Source organism: Balaenoptera musculus, chromosome 16 (genome assembly GCF_009873245.2).
Source record: "Balaenoptera musculus isolate JJ_BM4_2016_0621 chromosome 16, mBalMus1.pri.v3, whole genome shotgun sequence".
NCBI classification, from domain to species: domain Eukaryota; kingdom Metazoa; phylum Chordata; class Mammalia; order Artiodactyla; family Balaenopteridae; genus Balaenoptera; species Balaenoptera musculus.
This window is the reverse complement of record NC_045800.1, coordinates 37,781,190-37,805,514: the sequence shown is the minus strand read 5'-3', so window position 1 is coordinate 37,805,514 and position 24,325 is coordinate 37,781,190. Positions and strand designations below refer to the sequence as shown.

The window sequence follows — 24,325 nt, the reverse complement described above, 5'->3', positions numbered from 1 at the left end:
AAACAAAATAAAACAAGAACTGCTAGTGAAAGCTCATACATTAATAAAAGCTAGATCGACCTTAAAGAGTCTTTATCTTATTGCAGTTACTTTGGTTTTGAATTTGTTGTTTCTAGAAAGGAAATGAGACTCCTGAAAGTTCTATTCCTTTGATAGTGTAAAAGCAGCACAGTGTTCAAGAAATCAAAAAAAAAAAAAAAAAAGTGAAGAAAAGAAATTCTACCAATCGTATTATATACTATGGATACTCTGAAGCATCGTTTAAAAACCAACCAATCTCTCTCTCTCTCTCTCTCTCTTATTCTTCTCTCTCTCTCTCTCGAAGACCCTTTGAATTTAAATTTTAGAAATTATGGAATGCTTTATTTGTTCCAAGAATCTTTCTCCAGGTGCATCCCTTCTGAGACGCTGCCAGCTCCATGGAGAAACTCTTAAAAGAGTATTTTCCCACTATTAATATCTTCTTCACAGTGAAAACTGCAGTCTTAACCAAATCCAGAATCTTAGACGCAGTAAACCTCATGAAACACAATTTTTGTAGAGAAGCAGAAGTTTCAGCATTATTACTGATAAATCCTAGCAACACTATTTTCTTTTACACTAGTGGGAGAGAGAGAGAGAGAGTGTGTGTGTGTGTGTGTGTGTGTATGGAGCTGACAGATATATGAAAGTCCAGATGTTCTGGTTCTAATATATTTGCTGCATTTTAAAAATTTAAGTCACTTTCTCATTATTTCTTCTGCTTTTTCTCTGATCACTTGTGTTTCCATAATGTTTCTAATGGCAAACATCAATATCCTAGAATTTAACTCTTCTCATTAGCTCTGCTGTATGGATCTGGGAGATAAAGACTTCTCTTAATGCAACACAGGGAGATACTTTTAAAAATATTTATTTAAAAATTTTTGTCATGTGCTTGGGCTTCAATATGTTGAGGGACATTCAGGAATGTATGAATGTATAGTTTTCTACAGTGAAAACTAAAAAATATATATATTTTTTAAATGTTCAGGGTGAGTTAATGAAAAGCTTTCAAGAATGGGTGGGTGAAGGCAACCCTTTGTTCTCCTGGCTGCTACTCATATAATGCTTGTCCTCGGAGGGCAAGCCAGTGGACTGAGCAATAGACTATTAATTCCCACCATTGTCTAAGGACTACTGTTCTCATCTGCAGAGCTAGCTCACTCTAATTGGTTTATAAACCCTGTTAGGCAAAGGATTTGCTTTTTTTTTTTTTTATTTAAAGAAACAGTTCAGGATTTTTTTTTTTTTTCCCCAGTTAGTAATAATCTAGAAGGAACATCAACAAGTAAAAGTACAATTGGGCAAAGTGAGCCAGTTCTTTTCCCCAGCAGTAGCAAGATGTTTGGAATCTGGAGCCACAGGAATTATGCATGAATCTCCCGGTACCTTTTCCATGTCGTCCCAGTTGGTGATGATGCCGTGTTCTATCGGGTACTTCAGGGTCAGGATGCCTCTTTTGCTTTGTGCTTCATCACCCACGTAGCTGTCTTTTTGTCCCATTCCCACCATCACCCCCTAAAAAAGATTCAACATGTCACGAGCCAGCCTCTCTCAGAACTTGTGAACTGATTACAGTCCGAACACAAAGGGTTAAATCATTGCGATAGAAAGTTCCTTCCGGTACCAACAATGATACGCTGAATCCTACAGTCACTAAGTTCTTAAGAAACAGACTTAGTTGATTGGAAACAGGTCTGACTAGTTCTCTCAAATAGCAGAGAACCCTGGGGGTAAGGCAACTTTGTGTCATGTATCTTCTACATCCCTTGATGAGCTCTCTTAGGGCAAAGATTGTATCTGTCTTGTTCGCCACTATGACAAATTGCCTGGCACATATTCGGCACTCAATCATTATTTGTTGAATGGATATGTAAAATTTTACATATTAGTTAAATGGCATTTTGCCTCTTATAAATCCTTTAAACTGTACTTTTGAAGTTGTCACCTACCCGAGAGTATATCTAACCGTTATAAGCAAAAACATTATTTCTACAAATGATCACTCTGTGCTTGATTTCTCATAGATAAATTCATACCAATCAACACTGACACCTGCCTAAAGTAGTGGGATGTATTTTTTAATCCATTAAGTGGGATGTATTTTTTAATCATTGAAGCTTTAAAAAAGAGAAAATTCTCATTACTAAAATTTAAAATTGCACTGGAGTGACTTAAAATTGCAAAACAGTCGTGGCTACTATAGTTCCATAAGTAGTGATTTATGCAAAATATCTCCATCCCAAAAGCTCAACAAAGGGACAGAGTTCATTCATGGGGAGAGGCTTCTATTATTTGTTCTTGTGAATCTATGCCAAATTGAAAGCTTAAATATCAATCAGATAGGCTCAATGTGCAAAATACATTTCTGCTGTGAGGGAGAATTTCTGAGACGAAACTCTCAGTTTTTACCCTGTGGCTGCCGTCAACATTTTGTTTCTGCATAATGCTACGTAAAATTACCACGTGGCTGTCCAGATATATTTTGTTGACAGCTAACAGATGTAAAATTACATTTGGTAACAATGCTTATTTTCATCTAACATTAGGTTCTGTGAGAGTGAGTGACCTGGGCTTTTATTTTAGTTTCTTTCCAAACACTAGCTATGGAATACATCAGATAACCCATAAACTCATAACTATTTCTGATGCTGATGACAATGATTACATTTAGACAAAAAGGATTTATGAAAAAGAGTCAGTCTTTGTATCTGATAGACACCCAATAGATAATCTATCAACACTGTGTATTAAATTGGCACTTATTTCTAGACGTCAATCATCAGAGGTACATTTTTAACATGGTTACATCATTTCCGGGCAGAGAGCAACAGACAATCTATGAATACCCATAGCGGGTACCAGAGACAGAGAGGGACCAAATCTATAGCCTTGTTTCTCTCTGTTCCAGAGAAAATTTTCCTCACCTGATGTCTGGGACGTCCCACAATGGACGGGAAAACAGCCCTGGGAGCATCGTCCCCAGCAAAGCCAGCCTTACAGAGCCCAGAGCCGTTGTCACACACCAGGGCGGTGCTGTCCTCTTCTTCACACATCTTGGCTGGAGCTACGACACGGGGTCCTGCAGGGAACAGGGAGGAAGCCACCCCGCTGTTATCCAGCAGTCATGGCACTTAACCTGACCACTCCCACCTTCCAGGCTGGGTTGAGACCCCTCCTGTGTACTCCTAGAGCGCCCTCTGCTGATTCTTATCTAACACAGCATTTATCTCAAAGTACTTTCATTAGACTGAAAACTTTTTATAACTAAAACTCTGATTTCCACGTTCATACAACAGGTCTCTAGCACCGTGGCTGGCACGTCACATGTGCTCACAAGCACTTTAAAGACTGACTAAGTAAGTGAATGAATGAACTACTGCAGAACACATATGGAATATCAGACCATGAGATCAGATATTCACAGGGACAAGTCATTTGTTAAAGAAGTATCTGGAATTTGCTGTCTGTATTCAACCATCTTCACATTTTTCTAGATATGTTATAACTTCAAATTTTCTTTCAAAAACGTAGATTTTGAGGAATGGGTAGCATGTGAAAATTTGGAAATATTGACACATTTAATGTAAAATGTTTAAAAGAAAATTCTCTTTTGGATCCTGAGGACTTTAAATTTTACCCTTGGAAAAACATTAGAACCAATCAAAACTTTCTAAGAAGGTGCTTTAAATTTTAGGGGCCACAGTTGTTCCATTAATGAAAACCACTGCTACCCTGTAAGCCAACAAGCCAGGGTGAATCCAAAACTTTACACATCATGCAGCAGAATGCTTTGTTGCCATTAAAAAAGATAAATAAAAGGATAAGTTACAGGTATATTCTTATGTAATACTAGGTTAGAGAAAGTAACATTGTACGATCCCATTAAAAGTGTATTTTTATGCACTAGAAAAAGATTAATCATATTTACCATGATGTTGATGGGGGTTATTTTTGAAGTGGTGGGTTTTCTAGGTGTTTTAAATGATCATCCCTGGGTTCTGTAATATTTTCTAAATAAATTGAGCATGTATTCTTTTAGTAAGAAAACAATATTTTAAATATCCCATTGTTAAGCTTGGATCCCACGGCAAAATTTGGAAGGCTGGAGCAAAAGTAACAACTTAAAGGTCTGGGAAATTGAAGGCTTATTAGAGAACGTTTTCATTTAATGCCCTCATTTCTCAAATGAGAAAACTCAGGGGAAGTGATTTGCTCAAGGCCACACAGGGCCTTACAGGCAAAGTTGAACCAGAGATCAGGTCCCCTTGGCTACGCTTCAGCTTTCAATCTAGACCCCTTCCATTGTCTAAGCAGAATTAGGTGAAAGTAGTCTTTAAAGGGAAGGACACTCAGAGTTCTCTGCCTGACTTTGAGATGATGGGATTTCAGGTTCAGGAAGATTCTTCTAAGTTGGTGAACTCATTGCACCCCCAGGCCTAGATATAAAAGGCAACTCTTTTAAGGAAATTTCTGAGACATAAGAGAAGAAAAAAAAGCTATTACAGTTTGAGTTGTGCCAGACCATTCCCATGAAACCAATGCTCCGTCTTTCCAAATGCCTAGAACTTCCATGTCAGTGTCTCATGCAACATAACCCTTTGCAAAGAGCATGAACCTCAACTGAGAGGACATATCTTAAAATCCAGGACATGTACTATTATCGCCAACTGACAAACCAGGAAATCAAGACTCAAGTTGGAATGATTTGTCCAAGATCCCAAAACTGGTAGAGTTAGAACAATAAAGATGACAGCACATGATGACTATGGGCTTGGATTCTGGAGTCTCACTCTGGATTTGAGTGTGGCCTTCACCGCTTAGAAGCTGTGTGACTTAGTAAGTTATGTAACCTCTCTAAATCAGTTTCTTTATCTATGAAACAACAGTAAAACCTGTAGGTAGCACATAGAGTTCTTATGGGGATTAGATTTTCTAAAAGGCATTTAAAATAATTTATGGTGGCATATACATTATGAATTCTCAATAAATATTATTTAAAAATTATTAGCATCATTATGTGATTATTATCATTATCCAGATCTTTTTACTTCTAGTCTTTGCTTTCTCTCCACACTCCCTCCAGGCCTCCCACAGAAACCTTCAACTTGTGGATTCTACTCGTAAGAATGGAAAATGAGGGTTATCAATGGCCGACTTTTTCTTTTCCCACCCTTCCCTTCCCTTTCCAGACACTGAATTATGTTTGGCAGTCATGTGATTTGGCTTCCTTCCTAGCAAATTAAGAAGCAAGAAGAGAGATGAGAAATGTAAGGGAGAGAAGGCAGAAGAAGCGGTCGGAGTCTGAGGCATGAGTCAGAGGCGGTCAGCACCGAACCAGCAGCCTCTCTGGATGTGCTAAGCAGACTTGCCAAGACAAAAGTAAGGGCCGAAAACAGGATAAAATATTTGGAATTAGGAGGCTCTAAAAACGTGATGGTGTGGTCACTATGAATACACATGTCCTTAATAACCCTTTCCTTGGGCAGGAAGTGTTTGGGGGAGTGTTAGAATGCACTGCAGACCAAGTAGGCTTAACGCTCAGCATCAGCAAGCATGCAGAAAATTCAAAAATCTCAAAATTTGGTAAATGTGTTTTTATTTGGCAAAAAAAAAAAAAGAAAGAAAATGTCCAGGAAGAATTTTAAAATCTCTAAAAGGAGCACTGTCGTTAGAGAAATCTGTGTCCCCAGAAAGGACCCGGCTCAGTGGTTTGCAACTCTTACCTAACCTGATGAGCAGCTGGGTTTGGAGCAAAGCATTTCCTAATTAGGTAAAACACACTCGAATGTCTGCTTTTGGAACAGCACCCGGGTCAGGGGGTTTGCTCCAACCGACTCGAGCGCATCTCGTGCCAAAAATGAGGAGTTAGTGGGAGGGGAACGCTCCGGGTCCCAGCTCGACAGTCTTGAAACACAAACCATATTTAGTCATGAATCACAAAATAGAAGGAAAATCTCAGTGTGAAAACTCCAGTCCGGGCTGAAGCTGCCAAGCCCTGATTTACAGCAAAGAGCAGCCTGGGGTGGCAGGGCTGGCTCCTGGGTCCCGCCCGGCTGAGAAATGCAGACCAGACATCCCATAGGCTGAAACGCAAACAGCTGTCAGACGCACACCCAGCTCCCTCTCTCTTTATTCACAAAGATTCAGCTGGGCTCCTGCTGCGCTCTGCTGCATACGACCCACCAACCGAGACGCATATATCTTGAAGTGTAAGCTCACAGTTACACGCAAGAGACTTTCCCACAGAAGACACTACCAATGAGAGCCAGAGGAACCCAGATGCAAATACACAAGGAGCCAATATCAAAGGCTAGGCAACGGACGTCGGTTCAATTCTAAAATCCACTTCCAGGCCACGTAGCTGCACCAAAAGTACAGTCCAGTGAAAAATCCCCACACCAAATCTGAACCACAAGCAGATACTGGAGTTTCCAGTGCCTAAATATAAATCATCACGTAACTTACTGCAGACAGCTTGACTGCGTCTCTGAAATACGCTGCAAGACCCAGGCTGTTGGTTTAGTATAAACAGATGTTGCAGGTGACACACATAGATTTCACTCCATCTTGCTCTCCCCACCCTTTCCCACACCAGGCTGCGTCTTAGCTTGGATTTTAAGGTTAGATAATTAGAGCTAAAAGCTACAATTGTGTTAGTAGTACAATCTTCATTCAAAAATTTCAGAGTGTGTGAGCCTGGCCAAAATCCCCAGAGGTGACATCTGATTATACTGGGGAACGTCAGAGCCGCTGGAATCTAAGTCACATCCCTGGGCCGGTGCCACTTACCCTGAAAGTGCTCAGCTGGGCTTCTCTCCTCTGGCTGGTGTTCGGGGAAGCTGAACGCTGAAGGATTATATAGCCCCTTGGTCTGCTCCCCTCCCACTTGCTTCCCAAACAAGGAACAAAGACAGACTTCAGCCCTCCGTTCAGTCTAACACAACCATATAGGGACCTCGGCACAAAACTCTCTAATCTGGGTGGCCGGAGGTCTGGGTCTCTTCCACCGCATTCCACTGCTCTGCTCATGAAAAGGCAGGCAGCTCAGCTGCCTGTGGGAGATAAACACCCCAAGCCTTCAGAACAACTGCTGAAATGTCCAGAGATACTGAGTGAGCCTCATGGGGCAGATGCAGGCACGGTTCGCACATTCCTCAGGAGATGCCAGCCGGCTGTCTTGCTAGCGTTTCGGGTCATTTCCTCATGAACCGAGCACAGAAAGAAGCAGTCTCTGAGGAGCAGGGACTTTTAAAAATTCCCCTAAAAACGGGGTCTGCAATGAAGAAAGAGATGCTGCAGTGGTCCATAAGTTTAGAGAGGGAGTGAGACCTTTGGGGTCGTCAGTGCTGGGTTTATGAATCAAGTCTGGGGGGGGGTGTTGATGGAAGTAGGAACTGAAGTGGAGACAGGGTTGAGGGCCTGTGTTTTCACAGAGGCGCTTGGAAGTCAGCACGACCTTAACCATTTTGGTCCCCTGGTTCATTAGCTGTGTCTGCTAATTTGTCCTGAGCAATATAGCAGCATGAGAGGGGCTGCCCTTCAAGCAGAGTCCATGCAGGCACCTGTCACAGAGGCAGGCTGAGAGCAAAGGGCGTGTTTAAGGGAAGGCTCTCTGGGCCTCCTCTTGCCCCGCTGACGCATCTGACAGGTGACAGAGGTAACAGGTGACCCAGGCATTCCTCAAAGGAAGGTAGTGAGTAAACACCAGTCTGACCTTAAGCTCTCATTCCCAGGTGACAACAAATAACTTCAATGGTTTTACATTTGCCTCTTCCTCTTCGCCAAGCCAAGGTTCTAACTAAATTCATGATAGAAATATTTTTGATGGCTACCATGAGCGTTTCTGCTGACATATGAGAAAAATCCCAGGATGAATGTCTCTGTTTTACAGCTGTGGCCAGCCCTTCACTCACGTTACTGTGTCTGACCTGTTTGATTTATGGTACACACACACACACACACACACACACACACACACACATTTATCTTTGAGAAATTGCATGATTGATGATTATATAATTTTATATGACTTAAGACTAAATGATAACAGATTGCTCTGTATTTTTCAAGGATGTGTCAACCGTTTCTAGTTTTTGTCAACCAGAAAACACAATTGTGTGAATGTTCAAACTTGAAGACTATGCAATATAACATAAAGTTGGGCATTTGGGATTAATCTAGTGGTTCTTATCACAGGGAACACGTGAAGCAGAAATTCCGTATTTTCCTCATTGGGGGGGCAATTTGAGCAGAGGTAGGATCCTTCCTCCTCCCACTTCTGTCTCAAACAGTGTCTGTGGAGTCCCTGACAGTTTATGTAGTTTATGTTTCTTTAAATACCGAAAATAAGAGTTTTGATGTTCATCTTCGTGATTCTTATGTCATTTTCTCCCCTTGATTCTACCAGTGTGCATTCACAGCCCTGATAGCAATCAGACTATGATGACACGAACAGACATACAAGACGATGATTCAAGGTTTAGTTGTGTTTTTTTTAACAAATGCAGTTTTTTTTAATATAAATCTGATTCTTTTTTTTTAAATTAATTAATTAATTTATTTATTTTTGGCTGTGTTGGGTCTTCGTCTCTGTGCGAGGGCTTTCTCTAGTTGTGGCGAGTGGGGGCCACTCTTCATCGCGGTGCGCGGGCCTCTCACTATCGCGGCCTCTCTTGTTGCAGAGCACAGGCTCCAGAGGCGCAGGCTCAGTAATTGTGGCTCACGGGCCCAGTTGCTCCGCGGCATGTGGGATCTTCCCAGACCAGGGCTCGAACCCGTGTCCCCTGCATTGGCAGGCAGATTCTCAACCACTGAGCCACCAGGGAAGCCCCCAAGTTTAGTTTTTCTTACAAGTTTTTTTTCCTTTTTCCTTCCTTCCTTCCTTCCTTCCTTTTTTAAAATTTATGACACTAACCAGGGAGGACCTCTTACTGAAAATAAATTTCTGAACCAGTGATTAAATGGTCTCATTGTCTGGGTTTGAGATTTATACTTTCATACCCCATCCAAGTCTCCTCAGTGAGAGAAAGCAGCGCTGGATGAGTTTGTGTGTGTGTACAGAGACATCTCCAGTCAAGTGGCCAGATATCTTCTGGGGCTCTCAGCCATGTATCCAAGAAGTTATGGAGCAATTAGAAAAACAGTAGTGTCTGATGACTTGGTTGCCATTCAGGAAAACTATAAAATAAATTCCAGGCTATAAGCACATTCAAGAATCATGCCCAGATGTGTGGTTCTACAAACAGCACATACCCTCTTGGTAGCATTATCCAATGATGATTTATTGTATATTCCTTGAGATCTGGGACAGTTTTAATCCTCTATAATCCTCAGTCCAGAGCTGAGTAAGCAGTGAGTGCTCAATAATTGCCTAATGATTTCTTGATTAATCTTTATCCCCACTACCACGTGGATTTCACTTGGCTGTGTCAGTGTGGGCAAACAGCCACATAATATGGATGTCTGGCAAAGAAAATGATTTTCTGCTGCAGTTGAAAATTTGGGCTGTAGAAATTGTTTTCTCTAGACTGATCACACTCATTAACTATTTTGTTCAGCTCATAGAATTCATTTTGCCTGAGGAGACTCAATGAGAGCAAGGCATCCTTTCTGTTTCTATTTCTCAGAATTCTCCAGGTTCTGGAATTCTCAGAATCAAAGGCTGAGTTCTCCTAAGACAGCCCAAGCAGACAAACTCACCCAGCCCATGCTGGCACAATGGCCATTCCAACCACATCTGCAGGGATTTGCTGGACTCCATTCTGTTCTTTGCTTGAGCAAATCAGAATTTTTTTATGGCAAATTTGATTTGACACTTCCTACTGGAAGGTAAATGCAGGTATTTTGGGGATATGCTAACACTCAGTAGATGGTGTTTATTTTCGCAGTGTTCTTACTTATTTCAAAATCTGAGAAGTTTGAAGGAATCTCCCATAAGAGAAGACAATTGGCACACTAAATGTGAGAGAAACAACCTGCAGCATAAGGAGGAAATGCAGTGAAAATCAGCCTTCAGCCCTTGTCTTTGTACAAAGGCAAAAATTTTAGAGCAATACACAAGGGATTTTGATTCAGAGTTCAAGCTCTAGAGCTACCACTAGCTCTGTGTCCTCTCTCTCTCTCTCTTTTTTTAAAACTTTCTATTATATATTGGAGTACAGTTGATTAACAATGTTGTGTCAGTTTCAGGTGTACAACAAAGTGATTCAGTTATACATACACATGTATCTATTCTTCTTCAAATTCTTTTCCCAATTAGGTTGTTACAGAATATTAGGCAGAGTTCCCTGTGCTATACAGTAGGTCCTTGTTGGCTATCCATTTTAAATATAGCAGTGTGTACATGTCAATCTCAAACTCCCTAACTATCCCTCCCCCCCGCACCAGCTTTCCCCCCTGGTAACCATAATGTGTCCTCGCTCTGACTCTTAGATTTCTTATATGAAAATAGGGTTAATAATCATATCTTATCACAAGGTGGTAGTGAGATGTGAAGAGTTAATAAATGAGAAGTGCCTGGAATACTGCCTCGCCCGTGGAGAGCACTATGGAATTATTAGCTATTATTATCATCCAGTGTTCTATGAGGGAAAGTTAGATCTAGAGGTGAGAGAGTTTCTCAGACAAAAAAAAGTACAGACATAAACTTTTAACCAAAAGAATGTGACACTCTGTGTTAGTTTCCTTTTGCTGCTTTACCAAATTACAACAGACCTGCTACAAACAACAAAATGTATTATATTACAGTTCTTGAGGTCAGAAGTCCAAAATAGGTTTCACTGGTTTAAAATCAAGATAGTTATCTTTCTTCTGGAAGCTCTGGGGGAGAATGTGTTTTCTTGTCGTTTCTATTCTAGGGGCCACTGCATTCCTTGGCTCATGGCCCCTTCCCCTATCTTCAAAGCCAGCTTTGTAGCATCTTCAAATCTCTCTTTCTGACTCTGACCATCCTGCCTCCCTCTTAGAAGGACCTTTGTGATTACATTGGGCCCTGCTGGATAATCCAGGATAATCTTCATATTTTAAGATGATTAACTTAATCACATCTGCAAATTCACAGGTTTGGGGGATTAGGATATGGACGTGTTGGGGAGGCCATTATTCTGCATATCATATATGTTTATTCAATCACACACAAATGTATTTTCTGTTGCACATCAAGGCATCTGTAACAGTTTCTCACATAAAGAGAAAATTTCCACCAATGGCGTTGACATTAGAAATACTTATTAACATCCAATAGACGTTTAGAGATAATGCACAAGTCCTGTATTAGGAAAGGGATCAGAAAATCCTAAAGCTGTCTGTCCACAATGCCATAAAGGCCAACTAAGAAAGTGGAATAAACTTGTTCACTCCTTTAAACTTTTCAGAGTGTCTAGACTATGTAATGTTTTACAAGGTGTATTCCAGTGCTTTACTATATTTTATTTTATTTGTAAAAGAAGAAAATGCATTCAGGCTTGCAGAATAACACCCTGTTAGATTTTGGAGGCAGAACAGCTTTTAATATTCTCGTCATCAAAAGATAACTTGGGGCTTCCCTGGTGGCGCAGTGGTTGAGAATCTGCCTGCCAATGCAGGGGACACGGGTTCGAGCCCTGGTCTGGGAAGATCCCACATGCCGCGGAGCAACTAGGCCCGTGAGCCACAACTACTGAGCCTGCGCGACTGGAGCCTGTGCTCCGCAACAAGAGAGGCCGCGATAGTGAGAGACCCGCGCACCGCGATGAAGAGAGTGGCCCCCGCTTGCCACAACTAGAGAAAGCCCTCGCACAGAAACGAAGACCCAACACAGCCAAAAAATAAATAAATAAATAAATAATAAAAGTGTTTTAAAAAAAAAAAGATAACTTGGGAAATTAGGGTTAATCATGAAGAATCGAGAGCTCCACAAGCTGAGTTGAATTCCTGGAGGAGAAGGACACTATGATCCCTTGGTTAACAACACTTATGTTTTGCCTGTATCTTCCACCTTACCTACCCCCACTCAGAAGTAGTATGCTCCAACATTGCCCCAATAGTCCTGAACAATGGACTTTTCCACTAACAAATCAGACTAGCTCACAGCTTAGGATCTCTGCTCTTGCTGTTCCTCTGCCTGGAACAGTTTTTCCCCATTTACTGCTCTAACTCCTCCCCCCAATCCAGTTCTTCTTCTGTCATGCTCTACGCAACCTCCTCAACTCAGCTAGGTGTCACTAAGCCCCAGTAAGCCTTCCCCACCCCCCTCCACCTTCCATTTTGGTTAAGTGCCCCTCCTCTGTTTGCCCATACCATACCATGTTCACCTTTCCTCTGGGACCCACAGCATTGCTCATCTATAATGCACCTAACTTCCAGGCTAGAGGGCAAAGACTAAATGCTTTTGAGGGCAAAGACTAAATTGATTTCATCTTTGTATTCCTAGAGTCTAAAACATGCAGTAAATGTTTCTTGAACTGAACTAAATCAAGCACGGAAAATGCTTAACAAATAGTTTTTAAACAATGAAGGTCAAAGTTATTCGGAGGAGAGGGTAAATAATATCAATTAATATTTATCAGACCTCTGTTCTCTACTTACATGAACTCATTTAATCTTCACAGCAGCCATAAGGGACACGGTTATTCCCTTTTATAGGTGAACAAATGGGGGCTCAGATAAATGAAACATCTTGCAAAAGCCTTCATAGCTAGTAAGTGGTTGAACAGGAATTCACACCCAGACACATCTGTGTTTGACCAGAGCTTGAGTTCAAATACATACACAGAAGTGTGGGTAGTCGCCTGGATTAGCATCCACCAAGGTAGAGGGCAGCAAGAGGTCAAACCATCGTGCCAAGGCAGGTGACTTCACTACTCAACAGTCGTACCTCATGAAATCCTGGGCACATAGGACAACACTTCACTAGCTGTCTCAAAGGAGAGAAAATGTCCCACCATCAGCTCCTCCCTTCTGCCCCGACTAGACTCAAACCCCCTAGCTTCCTACTGGTTGAAGCTCTCCTTCAAAGCCCTGGATCTCAAGGATGACTGTCATGATTTGCCTGGGACATGGGACTTTCAGTGCTGAGGAAAGTTCCGGGTGAACCAGGACAAGTTGGTTATTCTATTCTTCACCAGTAAGAGTGGCCTGTCCTATGTGTTACTCATAGGGCATCTTTAGGGACAGTTCCTCTCAGAGGGTCTTGGAGAAGACCACAACTATCCCCTTCACAGCAGTGATACAGACCAGCACTGTCCAACAGAACTTTGTGCAATGATGGAAATGTTCAATATCTGCACAATCTGCTAGAGTAGCCACTAGCCACCTGGACTATTGCTCACTGAAATATGGGTAGGAATTGAATTTTTAATTTTATTTAATTTTAAATAAATGTAAAATCCACACGTGGCTAGTGGCTACCATATTGGACAGCAGGGTATAGAAAGTGATTTTTAAACTTGACTAAATCACTAAGGGGCTTTAAAAAATCCCAGTGCTCAGGCCACACTCCCGATCAATTAAATCAGAGCATCCAGGGTGGGATACAGGCATCCAAATTGTAGCCAAGGATGAGAACCTTCAGAACAGACCAGGGATCTCAAAGCATGGTCTGTGGATAGATTGCATCAGAATCAATAAGAGAGTGTGTTAATAATACACATACCTGAACCCCCTCCCACCCAAACACACCTCCTAAATCTTAATCCCTGGGGAAGATCCCAGAATATATTTTAAGTTTTAGAATAGATTTAAGTTTACAGAAAAGTTGTGAGGATAGTACAGAGAGTTCCCATATACCTCACACCCAGTTTCCCTTATTATTAACTTCTTACATTAATATGGTACATTAGTAACTTGTCACAATTTATGAACCAATAGTGATACCTTGTTGTTAACTAAAGTCCATACTTTATTCAGATTTCCTTAGTTTTTACCTAATACCCCATTTTGTTCCAGGATCCCACCCAGGACACCACATTACATTTAGTTGTCATGTTTCTTCAGGTTCCTCTTGGCTGTGACAGTTTCTTAGACTTTCCTTATGTTTAAAGACCTTGACAGTTTTGTGGAGTACTGGTCAGGCATTTTGTACAATGACCCTCAACTGGGAATCATCTGATGTTTTTCTCATGATTAGACTGAAGTGGTATGTTTTGGGGAGGAAGAGCCCAGAGGTAAAGCAATGCCATTCCCATCGCTTCATGTCAAAGTACATGCTGTCAGGATGACTTATCATGGTTGATGTTCATCTTAATCCCCGGGCTGAGGTTTGTCAGCTTTCTCCACTGTGAACTTACTCTCCTCCTAACCCCTTCCACACTGCACACTGCGGAAGTCACGGTGCACAGCCCCCACTCAAAACGGGGAGCTCCCCTCCATCTCCTTGAGGGCAGAGAATCTACATAACTTATCCAGCATGAAATCTATTTTTGATAGGACCCCCAATGATGCTTATCCAAACCGAAATTTGGGAATCACTGGGCCGAAGGGCAGAATCACCTGATGTCCTGGGGTTCCTTCCAGCTTGATGACTCTCTGATTGTCTGAGTGTGGATGACATGGTGGACGGTTGGATTTGCTGGACTTCTGTGGAGACTGACTGATAGTTACTTATTTAGTCTAGAAACCAAGTCTTGGATCCTCTAGACACAAAACAGTGGATAAATATAGAATTGTTGATATTACCAGCGTGGAGTGTTTTGGAATTGGAACCCAGCATGCTGGAGGAGACAAAAGCCATACCAAGGAGAAGATATACAGCGCTTTGGATGGGAGTGCTAGACACTGCTGAGGAGTCAGCTAAAGAAGAGAAAGTATCAGCTATGTCAACCAGAGGAATGGTGTCATGGGGGCCCAGGATCCTGGGGTATTTAAGGCTGTGGGAAGAGGGTCACGTGGCACATGAGCAGTACAGGGCACCTCAGAGCTACAACAGCATTAACAACAACAATGACGAACATCTATTAAGCTACTGGCATGTATCAGGCTTCAGTTGTACTACTAATATATCCATTCTTTAAATTAGGAAACTGCAGCTGAGTTCAACCCAAGGTCATACCATTACTGAGTGATGGATTTAGGATTCAAACACAAGTGTGTATGACTTTGGACCTGAGGTTAAAGCAAAGGATATGGTCAGCTTTATTCTTAGAGGAAGGAATCATTCCCAAAGTTATCTGAAGGACGTAGTACACATACAACAGGTGACAAGCAACCATGCTCCTACGTGGGAAGTACCTTTATGAAAGTCGCTGACTTCAGAAAAACGATACAGGGAAGGCAAGCTGAAGATGAAACCAATAGCAAGAGTTTGGGCACATGAACTGTTGAGAGAGTTTATGGTGTAAAAGGTAATTCAGAGACTCATTTGTCCTTAACAGAAGCCTTGAACTAGTAACAAACTGCTACACCAAGGGGAAAGTCTATTATTATTGCTGTTTATAAACCACAGAAAATCTAGGCAACATGGATCCCAGTTTGGCTTTAGCAAACTGCAGTTAAGAGACTCAACCTGTTGGTTTCTCAAGGCATTGATTGACAAAGTGTTACATGTTAATAATCAAGGAAATGGCCGGTGAGAATCCTTATGATGGTGAGGATTGTGAGTGGCCCAGAAGCCTGGCCATACACAGGAATGGCTCTGAGTACCCAAGAAGGCTTAGTCAAAAGAAAGGATCTTGGGGAGACGTGAGGTTTGCCTAGCGGCCTGAAGTGATATCAGGGAGGAGAGTGGGTGTCTTCATGTTTCTTGAGAAAATATAACTAGCAACTATGGGTCACATCTACGAGAAAACAGATTTCATTACCCCTTACCTAGAAACTTAGGTTAAAATTTCTAACAACCCAATAACGTGGAGGACAAATTGTCTTATGGGGTAGAGAACACCGTGTCCATTGAATTAATTAATTGGAAGCAAGATGGTTTCAGGGCTATTGTAGAATGGATTCCTGTACTATGTGGAAAATTTGAAGAGATTTTAAAGTACCCATTTACTGTTTGGCTCTCCAGTCTTTCGCTGCGGTATGAGTGACACCATACTAAGTTTCTTGGATGAATGATATTGCCCACATCTGTTCCTTAAAAAATGAGAAAGATCAATACTAATAATAATAACTCCTGTTACAAATATGCAACATGCAACTATTATAGTGTGATCCTTTCCCAATTTGGCTGATTTACACACTTCAGAAGAAAACTTAGTGCAGGCAAGCCGGGAGTAGCCACAGTGCAAAAGAAAGACCTCTGATATGGGAATTCCACCGTTCTGAATCTGCCACCAAGAAGCTACTGTGACTGGGGACAAGATCTCTGCATCGCCGAATCTCAAGAATTTATTTCTGAAATGAAAGTTTGAGCTCTTTTGCCTCTCGGTTTTCTTCTAGTTCTGACATTCTCTTCCATATCCTCTTTGCCTTTATCTTTAGACAGTGTTTGCTAAATCTCAGTGAGAAAGTACTAGGCATTACCATTCAATAAAAATCACAAGCTTTGACACTAGGCTTTGCTGGTGATGCTCCAGAAGATATTAACAACAGAATTAACAACAGAACAACTTCTGCATTGATTGACCTTTCTACTTCCTAATTTTTTTAGGTGTGCACAATCTTATATATGACATTTTTGTCATGTGTCGGTCATCTATGTCCCAAAATCTACAGCAAGTTTTGCAAATCTAAATGCCTGGAGAGGCAAAAATGACTGAAAAGGTCAAGTGATAACTTTGATGAACAGGGAACCCAGGTATCCTGTAAAGGGGTCCTCCCCCATTCAACTCTCGTCTGTTGTTGATATGCTAGTTCAGAGTTGCTTGGTTTTCCAGTTTTTAAGAGAAGGCAAATTGCAATTTTTATGGACAATCCCCTGATTTTTAAATGATGGCAATTAATTCACATTAAGAAAAAATTTAAGGAGGCTAAGGCCATCCTTTCTGGGGGACTTCAGTTCGTAAACTGAGGTACAAAATAATAACCACCAGTCCAATCACAATTCCAGTGCTCCCTGGGACTCCATCCTACAGTATTTCAATAGATTATTAATTTTAAAAGGGGAGGAGCAGAAGTGTGAATTGCTCTCAAGGGTTTGTTTAAAACAATACTTTACATGATACACAGAATAGCAGGCAAAAGGGCAACAAATCCAGCGAAGGAGGTGGTCTCAATTAAGAATATTTCATATATACTTACAGTATCTACATATCTTGTACCAATAGGCCTCTTTCCTTCTATGTTGCTGTAAGAATTCAACTATCAGGAGAGCAAGAACATTCAAAGGAAGCTTCCTTCCACGCCTCCCATTTGCTGCCCCCTTGCAATTTCCACTTCAAGCTTTACAAACATTTTTAATGTCCTGACTTTCCTCTTTCCTTCAAATTTAGACCATTCTGCCTCGGAGCCCTCATGCATCCAATTTCCAGAGCCTGAGATACCTTCCTACTTCTTATTCTGCTAAATGAGGTTCCTGCCTTATTTCAAAAGCCTGCTCAAATAAAGCTTCTTAGATTAATTTTTCCCCGTGGAGAATGTTCTATCACTCCAGTGATTCCCTCATTACATTTCTTTGTTATAAGCCTCTACATTTTCTCATGTGTGCCCTGCGCTCACCATTAGGTTGCCAACTTTTACAGGCAGCCCGTGTGTTGGTTATTCCCTGAGGGCACAGAGCCCTTCCACACAGACTGGGAACTCAGGAATGCAGTTAAGCAACTTCCTATTTCCCCCAAACCTTAAAAGAGCTGCAATGACCATCTCAGACATTGAAAATAACATTGTTATTTTCAGAAAGTTTTCCTAACGTATTTTAAGAAAAGAACAGATAAGATGCATACGATAAGGAAGTACTCTGGCTCTAGGCTTTCTTTAGCACATTTCAGGGTTATTACAACATTCTAGCGTTGCCCTCTTGTCCTTAAACAGTGTGGCTGTCTAGTATCACAGCCTTAGGAGGTCAGGCACACTAGCTGCATCAGTGTACACCCACTGCTGAAAACCAGTGCCCAGAACAGAACCCTCCGCCAAGCAGGCTGGACCACAGTTTGGGAGGTCAGGTTACTCGGCAAAGCAGCCAAGGGTGGCCATTGGGCTTCTCTTTGCACTTCTGCTGCAAGGGGCAGATTTTCCCAGGATTGCTGAGCAGAGGAGCTTTTTACTAAAGGAATAGCGAACTCATTGGAGGAGTCTCTATTTTATGATACACCACTGGTTTGGGTTGACTTGCTGCCACCCGATTATTGATCACCATTATAACTGGTCTCTGGGACAGCCTTACAAAAAGTAAGGCTTAAATGTAGTTAACCAATGCATTTCCCATCCCAGTCCTTGAAAATAGTGAGTTGGAACAGAGTTTCTTAAAGCATGGCCTAAGTGTATAGAACCTTAGACATTGGAATTACTCGTTAGTTTCTCAAAATGAACATTCCTGGGGTTCACCTGAAACAGATTCTTTGGGGTGGGGTTTGAAGATGTGCATTTAAACAAGAGCAACCCAGAAGCACTGGAGCAGAGTGTAGGGAGATAATGTGACATAGAACTATCAAAAGTGTAGGAAAATTGTGTAGGTGGGGTCATTATTATCATTATCATCTCTAGTTAGATTACAGGTCCCAGGCACATGTCTTCAGAGAGCAGACACAGAGACAGGGGAAAGCAACTAGGCGAGATTAGAAGGCTTTGTTCTATTTTAGGCTCTGTCACTAATTGTCCGTGTGGCTTTGAACAGTTCACTAACCCCTGTGGCCTTGGTTTTGTCATCCATAACTATAAGTGTGTGGGCCTATATATTTTAATGTCCTTTTTACTTCCACTTATCTCTGATTGAAATATTAAATCTGAAAATATACAGTATAAACTGGCCTGATGGCATCTATGAGGTAATAGGCCAAAGAGGTTGATAGTTTTCACAGAAGGAAAGTGTGACCCAGATACAGTGGCTGAAATTCTGCCCCAAGAGCTGGTACCTTATTATCCACTGGCTGTGTGTGACTTGCACCCCAGTCTCCTCATTTGCAAAATGACAACGACACTGGCTCAACCACTGCACCGGGTTCCTGAGCTGGTAGAATTTACAGAAAGACATAAAACTACTCGAGTGTCTTGAAAACTATAAAGTGCCAATCCAGGGCAAGCTGTCACCTAAAGGAGGATTAATTCAGCTGAATATCAGGTGTTGGGAGATGCTTAAATGTTTGTTGTCCAGAGTGCCATGGGAAGCCTTGGAAACTTAGGATTCTCTTAGATGATCCTGAGGTTTGAGTGAGACGATTCCATAGAGAGCAAACGTGGCCTGATCGGCGCTGAGGGAGGGCAGGCTGTGTGCCGAGATCGGCCGGGAGCTTACACAACACTCTCTCTCTAGCATCAGACACACTTTTAGCCCCTAGAAAAGAAAGGGAACACGAAGGGCCCCATGAGATATCTTCGGATGCTTCAAGAAGTCTAAATGCTACAATTTGGAATTCAAGGCATTCACTTCCTTTTCCAACAAAATTGAGACCCTATAGGGTAATTTCAGGCTGAGGAACTCCCACTTCTTTAAAACCTGATTGGAATTTGAGATAGTTGGAACAGGCCGAGACTCTCACTGTATGTGATGAAAAGCTTCATAAAGTAGGAGAAAGCATATGGGCTTCGGAATTAAGTTGGATTCAAACACCAGTCAGTTGTGACTCAAACACAACCTAATTTGAGTCACTGGGCAAATTATCCAGCATCCCAGCTCCTCAGTTTTCTCATCTGTAAAACAGGAATATTGTAACGTCTACTCCATCAAATTGTTGTGAGTACTGACAGGAGAATGCAGTGGAATACTGAATTCTGGTTACTTTCAGTAGAATGTTCCTCAGCACTGTTCCATGCTTACATGTATTTGATCACAATCCACATTCCCTGAACCCAAACTGCAAATGCAGCACATCTTAGCAACCTTCAAACACAAACAAAAATAAGCCTAAGAACCCTTGTTTCTTAAACTTTCAAAGATTAAAGATAAATGTATAAAGTAGAACAAATTGTTTCATAATTTTCTTATCATAGGCTATGTCTTGTAAAGGCCAATAAAAAAAAAAAAACAGCTGAATCTCTGTGAATACTTCAGCCAGTCCAGAAGCCATGAAGCTTCACATCCCTGAATCCAGTTTATTTTACTTTTCTGGTGATATATCTGATTACCTTATGCATTTATTCTTTTTCTTTTATTGAAGTATAGTTGATGTACAATGTTATGTAAGTTACAGGTGTGCAACATAGTGATTCACAATTTTTAAAGGTTATACTCTGAACCCATTTCAATCATCACTAAATCAAAAAATAGGAAGATGGTTGACAAGTCTTCCCCCATCCCCTAACTTGGGACCTTACTAGAAATAAATATAAATTTGAGTTTTTAAAATGAATCTCAAGATTTTGTTGGTATTATCATCATACTGCAATCTTATATTTTATCCAGAGTTCAAACTGTAGTGTCCAAATAACAACTGTTTTTATTTTTTTGGTGTAACATATAACAATAACTGAGATTTTTCAGTTGTGACCTGAAGGGGTGGCATGGCCCTGACAGTTCTTCAGAAATAAAGTATTCAGTTCAGTAGGGTTGTATATATAATGATTTGTGGACAGCTTGCATGTTGTATAGTAAATCTATATGTAAGTCTTTGAAAACTTGTAACTCAGATATGTTAGATTTAGCAACTCTCATTTATCCAGACTATCTGACTAATCACAATATTTAATTATGTTTCCATAATGGTCACATCTATGCATTAATGAAATTCTTTATTTTGCAGTAATTTTCTTATATGTAATATAGGTGATTCCTCACAGGCACAGGAACCCAGGAAGACTTCAGGCAGGGTCTTTGGTCACCTTGGGTTTAAAATTCATAATAGAGCAATACAACATGTTTGTTTTCCTGAACCCATGACAACGAAGACTTTACCCAAAATCCAGCTGTGGATGGTGGTAACAGAGCCACTCCGCTGACCTGAAAGAATGCAGGCAGGGTCTATATCTTGTGCACATATTTGTTGATGGAGTACTTTTTTGGTAGAGAGGAACAAAAAATTCTGGCTTCTTCAGAGAACTGGATGCAGGCAACCCCTCCTCCAAAAGTAGTCAAAATACCACTCGGGAGAACCTTGACTTTATAAGGGAAGGCAGCTTCTGAGTCACAGAAAGTCTTTTCCTGCTTAATTCTCACTGGCTGGCCTGGAATGAGGCTCTGCTAAAAATGTTTCAGGCAACTGCTGATTTAGGAATTTCTGTCCTCTTTTCTAGTAATGAAATGTGTATGTGTTGTGGAAATTCTACAGATCCCTATACCTCATTCACCCCTTTTAAAGTCTTTTTCTTGGAAAGTGGATGTGGATGGAAGATTTCCCAGACATACAGAAGGAAAAGTTTCTGTCCATCAGAACTTTATATGGGTTTGGCATTTGGTGGTAAAACACTACATTATTTTATTTTTTTCCCAGACTACATAAAGATGGAAAATGTGTCTGGGTAGAAGATCCTTCTGAATAAGAAGAAACATCCCAGAAAACATAAAGGTTTAGGGGTTTGGAAAATTATTATCTACATTGCATTAGGATCTTTTCCCTCACATTGAATGGTACTCAAGACAATTTAAAAGTAGGATCCTGATGGTTGAACCAACAAGTATAATCCTAAGTGATGGGAGTGGGGGAAATTGGGACACATTATTTCCATAAAATTAAAATAGCTTTTTCCAATGCCCTGTTTGCCCTGTCACTTCTCTCATCTCCCGAAAAACTTTCTTGACTTTAGTGTCAATATTCCATCTTTTTTTTAAAAAAAAAAACTGCTTTGTAAGAAACAAATATTTCCACATTCTGCTATGTTTGGGGCATCAACTATGCCTAAACCCATGTTGTAACCTGAGCTGTCACTCTGCCTCTATATGACTTTGATGTCTCTATTTGAAAGGAAACAACCCACCCAGAATGGCGTATTGTCTTATTGTGCAAAGGAAACTTTCGGATACTTCGGTTTCATCTCTCATTATCCTTTTCTGGCTGGTTTACTCCCACTCAGATTTTTCAGATCTCTGAGATGACCAACTTTTTGTAAGCCTTTCCTGAACACCACACTCCCTCCCAACTAGATCTCAGTATGTACTTTAAGAGCACTCAACCTTCCCCTCATAATACTTATCAGTATTTGTGATAGTGTGTGATTCTTTCATTATACCCACCTTTCTCACTAGGCTAGGGCAGGGACCCTGACTGTTTACCACGGTATCTCCAGTGTCTATTAAGTGCCAAGGGCATAGCAGGTGCTCAGTAAACGTCTCTCACGTGAATGTTGGTAAATGATCAACTCTGCCTGGACTTTGATGATGAATGAATGCCTCTAATCCTTCAGGAAATAGGCACTTTATGCAGAATATGCTGATAGCAGACCACACTAATAACTAAAGAAAGATGAATTTAAATGCATTTCTAGTGATAGAACAGTGTTTTCAATATTCAAGGAATCCATAAATTCCATACATTTAATGTTAAAATGCAGGATATGATGCTTAAGAAAAATTTTTACTTTTATGTAAAAAAGTAAAGCTTGCAGCTTACCAGCTCTTTCTCCACTCACAGGCAGTCACCACTCCATTCAAGTAGATCTATTTCTCCAAGAAGCATCACTCCAATCTCCACATCCTATTCCACTCTCCAGAAACACTCTGAAATCCCAGCAAAGTCTTGTTGACCTGACTGTCCTCTCCTTTGAGTTCCCTTTTGAATGCAGCAAATTGCTGAGTGTTCTCTGACTTCCATCCCCACTTTTATCCCAAGGTTTCCTTGGAGCTCAGGCTCCTGCTCCTAAGAGAGGGCATTCAGTTAGGAATGCGGGGACCATCTGAATAGAGCTAGTTCTAGCTAAAAACAACTCAGCCCTAGCAGTGAGTACTAGGGGGTGGGAAGAAGGACATCATACCAGAATATTAATATTGCATTTGGAGAGTCCCGAAATTAGACACTTTGCACAGCTTTAGAATTTTCCACTTGGTATTTATGAATCCAAAAATCTGACAAAGAGATATGTCTGAATTTGTGTCTGACACTGGGATTTTACCACCAAAACACAACAAAATGTAATGACAAACTTTGTCTTCGCTTACTCTTATCCATAAAAGGGACAAATAGTAGACATATTCCTGAGTGATGGAGTCTGATTTTTAAGCTCTTCTCAGACAACTGTGGATTGGGACAGGAAAGGGTTTTCCAGAACACCTAAGCTGGAGAAGGCAGGCTCCAACCAAAAGACATAGACTTGCTGAATGGATACAGAAACAAGACCCATATATATGCTGTCTACAAGAGACCCACTTCAGACCTAGGGACACATACAGACTGAAAGTGAGGGGATGGAAAAACATATTCCATGCAAATGGAAATCAAAAGAAAGCTGGAGTAGCAATTCTCATATCAGACAAAATATACTTTAACATAAAGACTATTACAAGAGACAAAGAGGACACTACATAATGATCAAGGGATCAATCCAAGAAGAAGATATAACAATTGTAAATATTTATGCACCCAACATAGGAGCACCTCAATACATAAGGCAAACGGTAACAGCCATAAAAGGGGAAATTGACAGTAACACAATAATAGTAGGGGACTTTAACACCCCACTTTCACCAATGGAAAGATCACCCAAAATGAAAATAAATAAGGAAACACAAGCTTTAAGTGACACATTAGAAAAGATAGACTTAATTGATATTTATAGGACATTCCATCCAAAAACAACAGAATACACTTTCTTCTCAAGTGCTCATGGAACATTCTCCAGGATAGATCATATCTTGGGTCAGAAATCAAGCCTTGGTAAATTTAAGAAAATTGAAATTGTATCAAGTATCTTTGATACTTTGATACTTTGAGACTGATTGTAATTTTAAATGAATACAATTGTGTTCTCTTGGCATTTTAAAATGTATATCCATAATTAAGAAATTATGATAGAAAGAAAATGTTGAACAGAATTCCTTGAAAATGTTTCATTAAATAAAGCAAAATGTAAATGTCCAGGCGCTTGGGTAGAATTGAGGTTTGAAAATTAAATAATTATTTCTTTTGTCAAACGTTATTAGACCCTCTTAGAGGCTTAAATCAATACCATGTTTGTAGAAGAGGTTTACATTGAGATGCTTGACTCTGGTTTAGGGAGTTTTTCCTATGCCCTCTAGATTCCTTTGAATAAGCAGCAAAATGTTCTCCTCCGGATCCCAAAGGAAAAACTTATTCCCGACATCTTTGGCATTGAATGAATTAACACTTTTGTGGACTGAATTACTAAAAAGCTAAAAAGAGTCTTGACT

General features: G+C 40.7%; 1 protein-coding gene across 2 annotated transcripts in view; it reads right to left on the bottom strand.

The window, feature by feature from the left end:
* ACTA2 (actin alpha 2, smooth muscle) overlaps positions 1-24,325 on the bottom strand; it is a 49,533-nt gene that overhangs the window by 9,559 nt on the left and 15,649 nt on the right. The window contains exons 1-3 of one of the 2 annotated variants that reach the window (XM_036827897.1): positions 6,814-6,885; positions 2,949-3,103; positions 1,411-1,539 (exon numbers count right to left, since the gene is read on the bottom strand). In XM_036827897.1, coding sequence (XP_036683792.1) covers positions 1,411-1,539; positions 2,949-3,077 — 258 coding nt within the window. In that variant the 5' untranslated portion in view covers positions 3,078-3,103; positions 6,814-6,885. Of the gene's footprint in view, positions 1-1,410; positions 1,540-2,948; positions 3,104-6,813; positions 6,886-24,325 lie in introns of those variants that run through there. The other variant, XM_036827898.1, reaches the window with a different exon arrangement.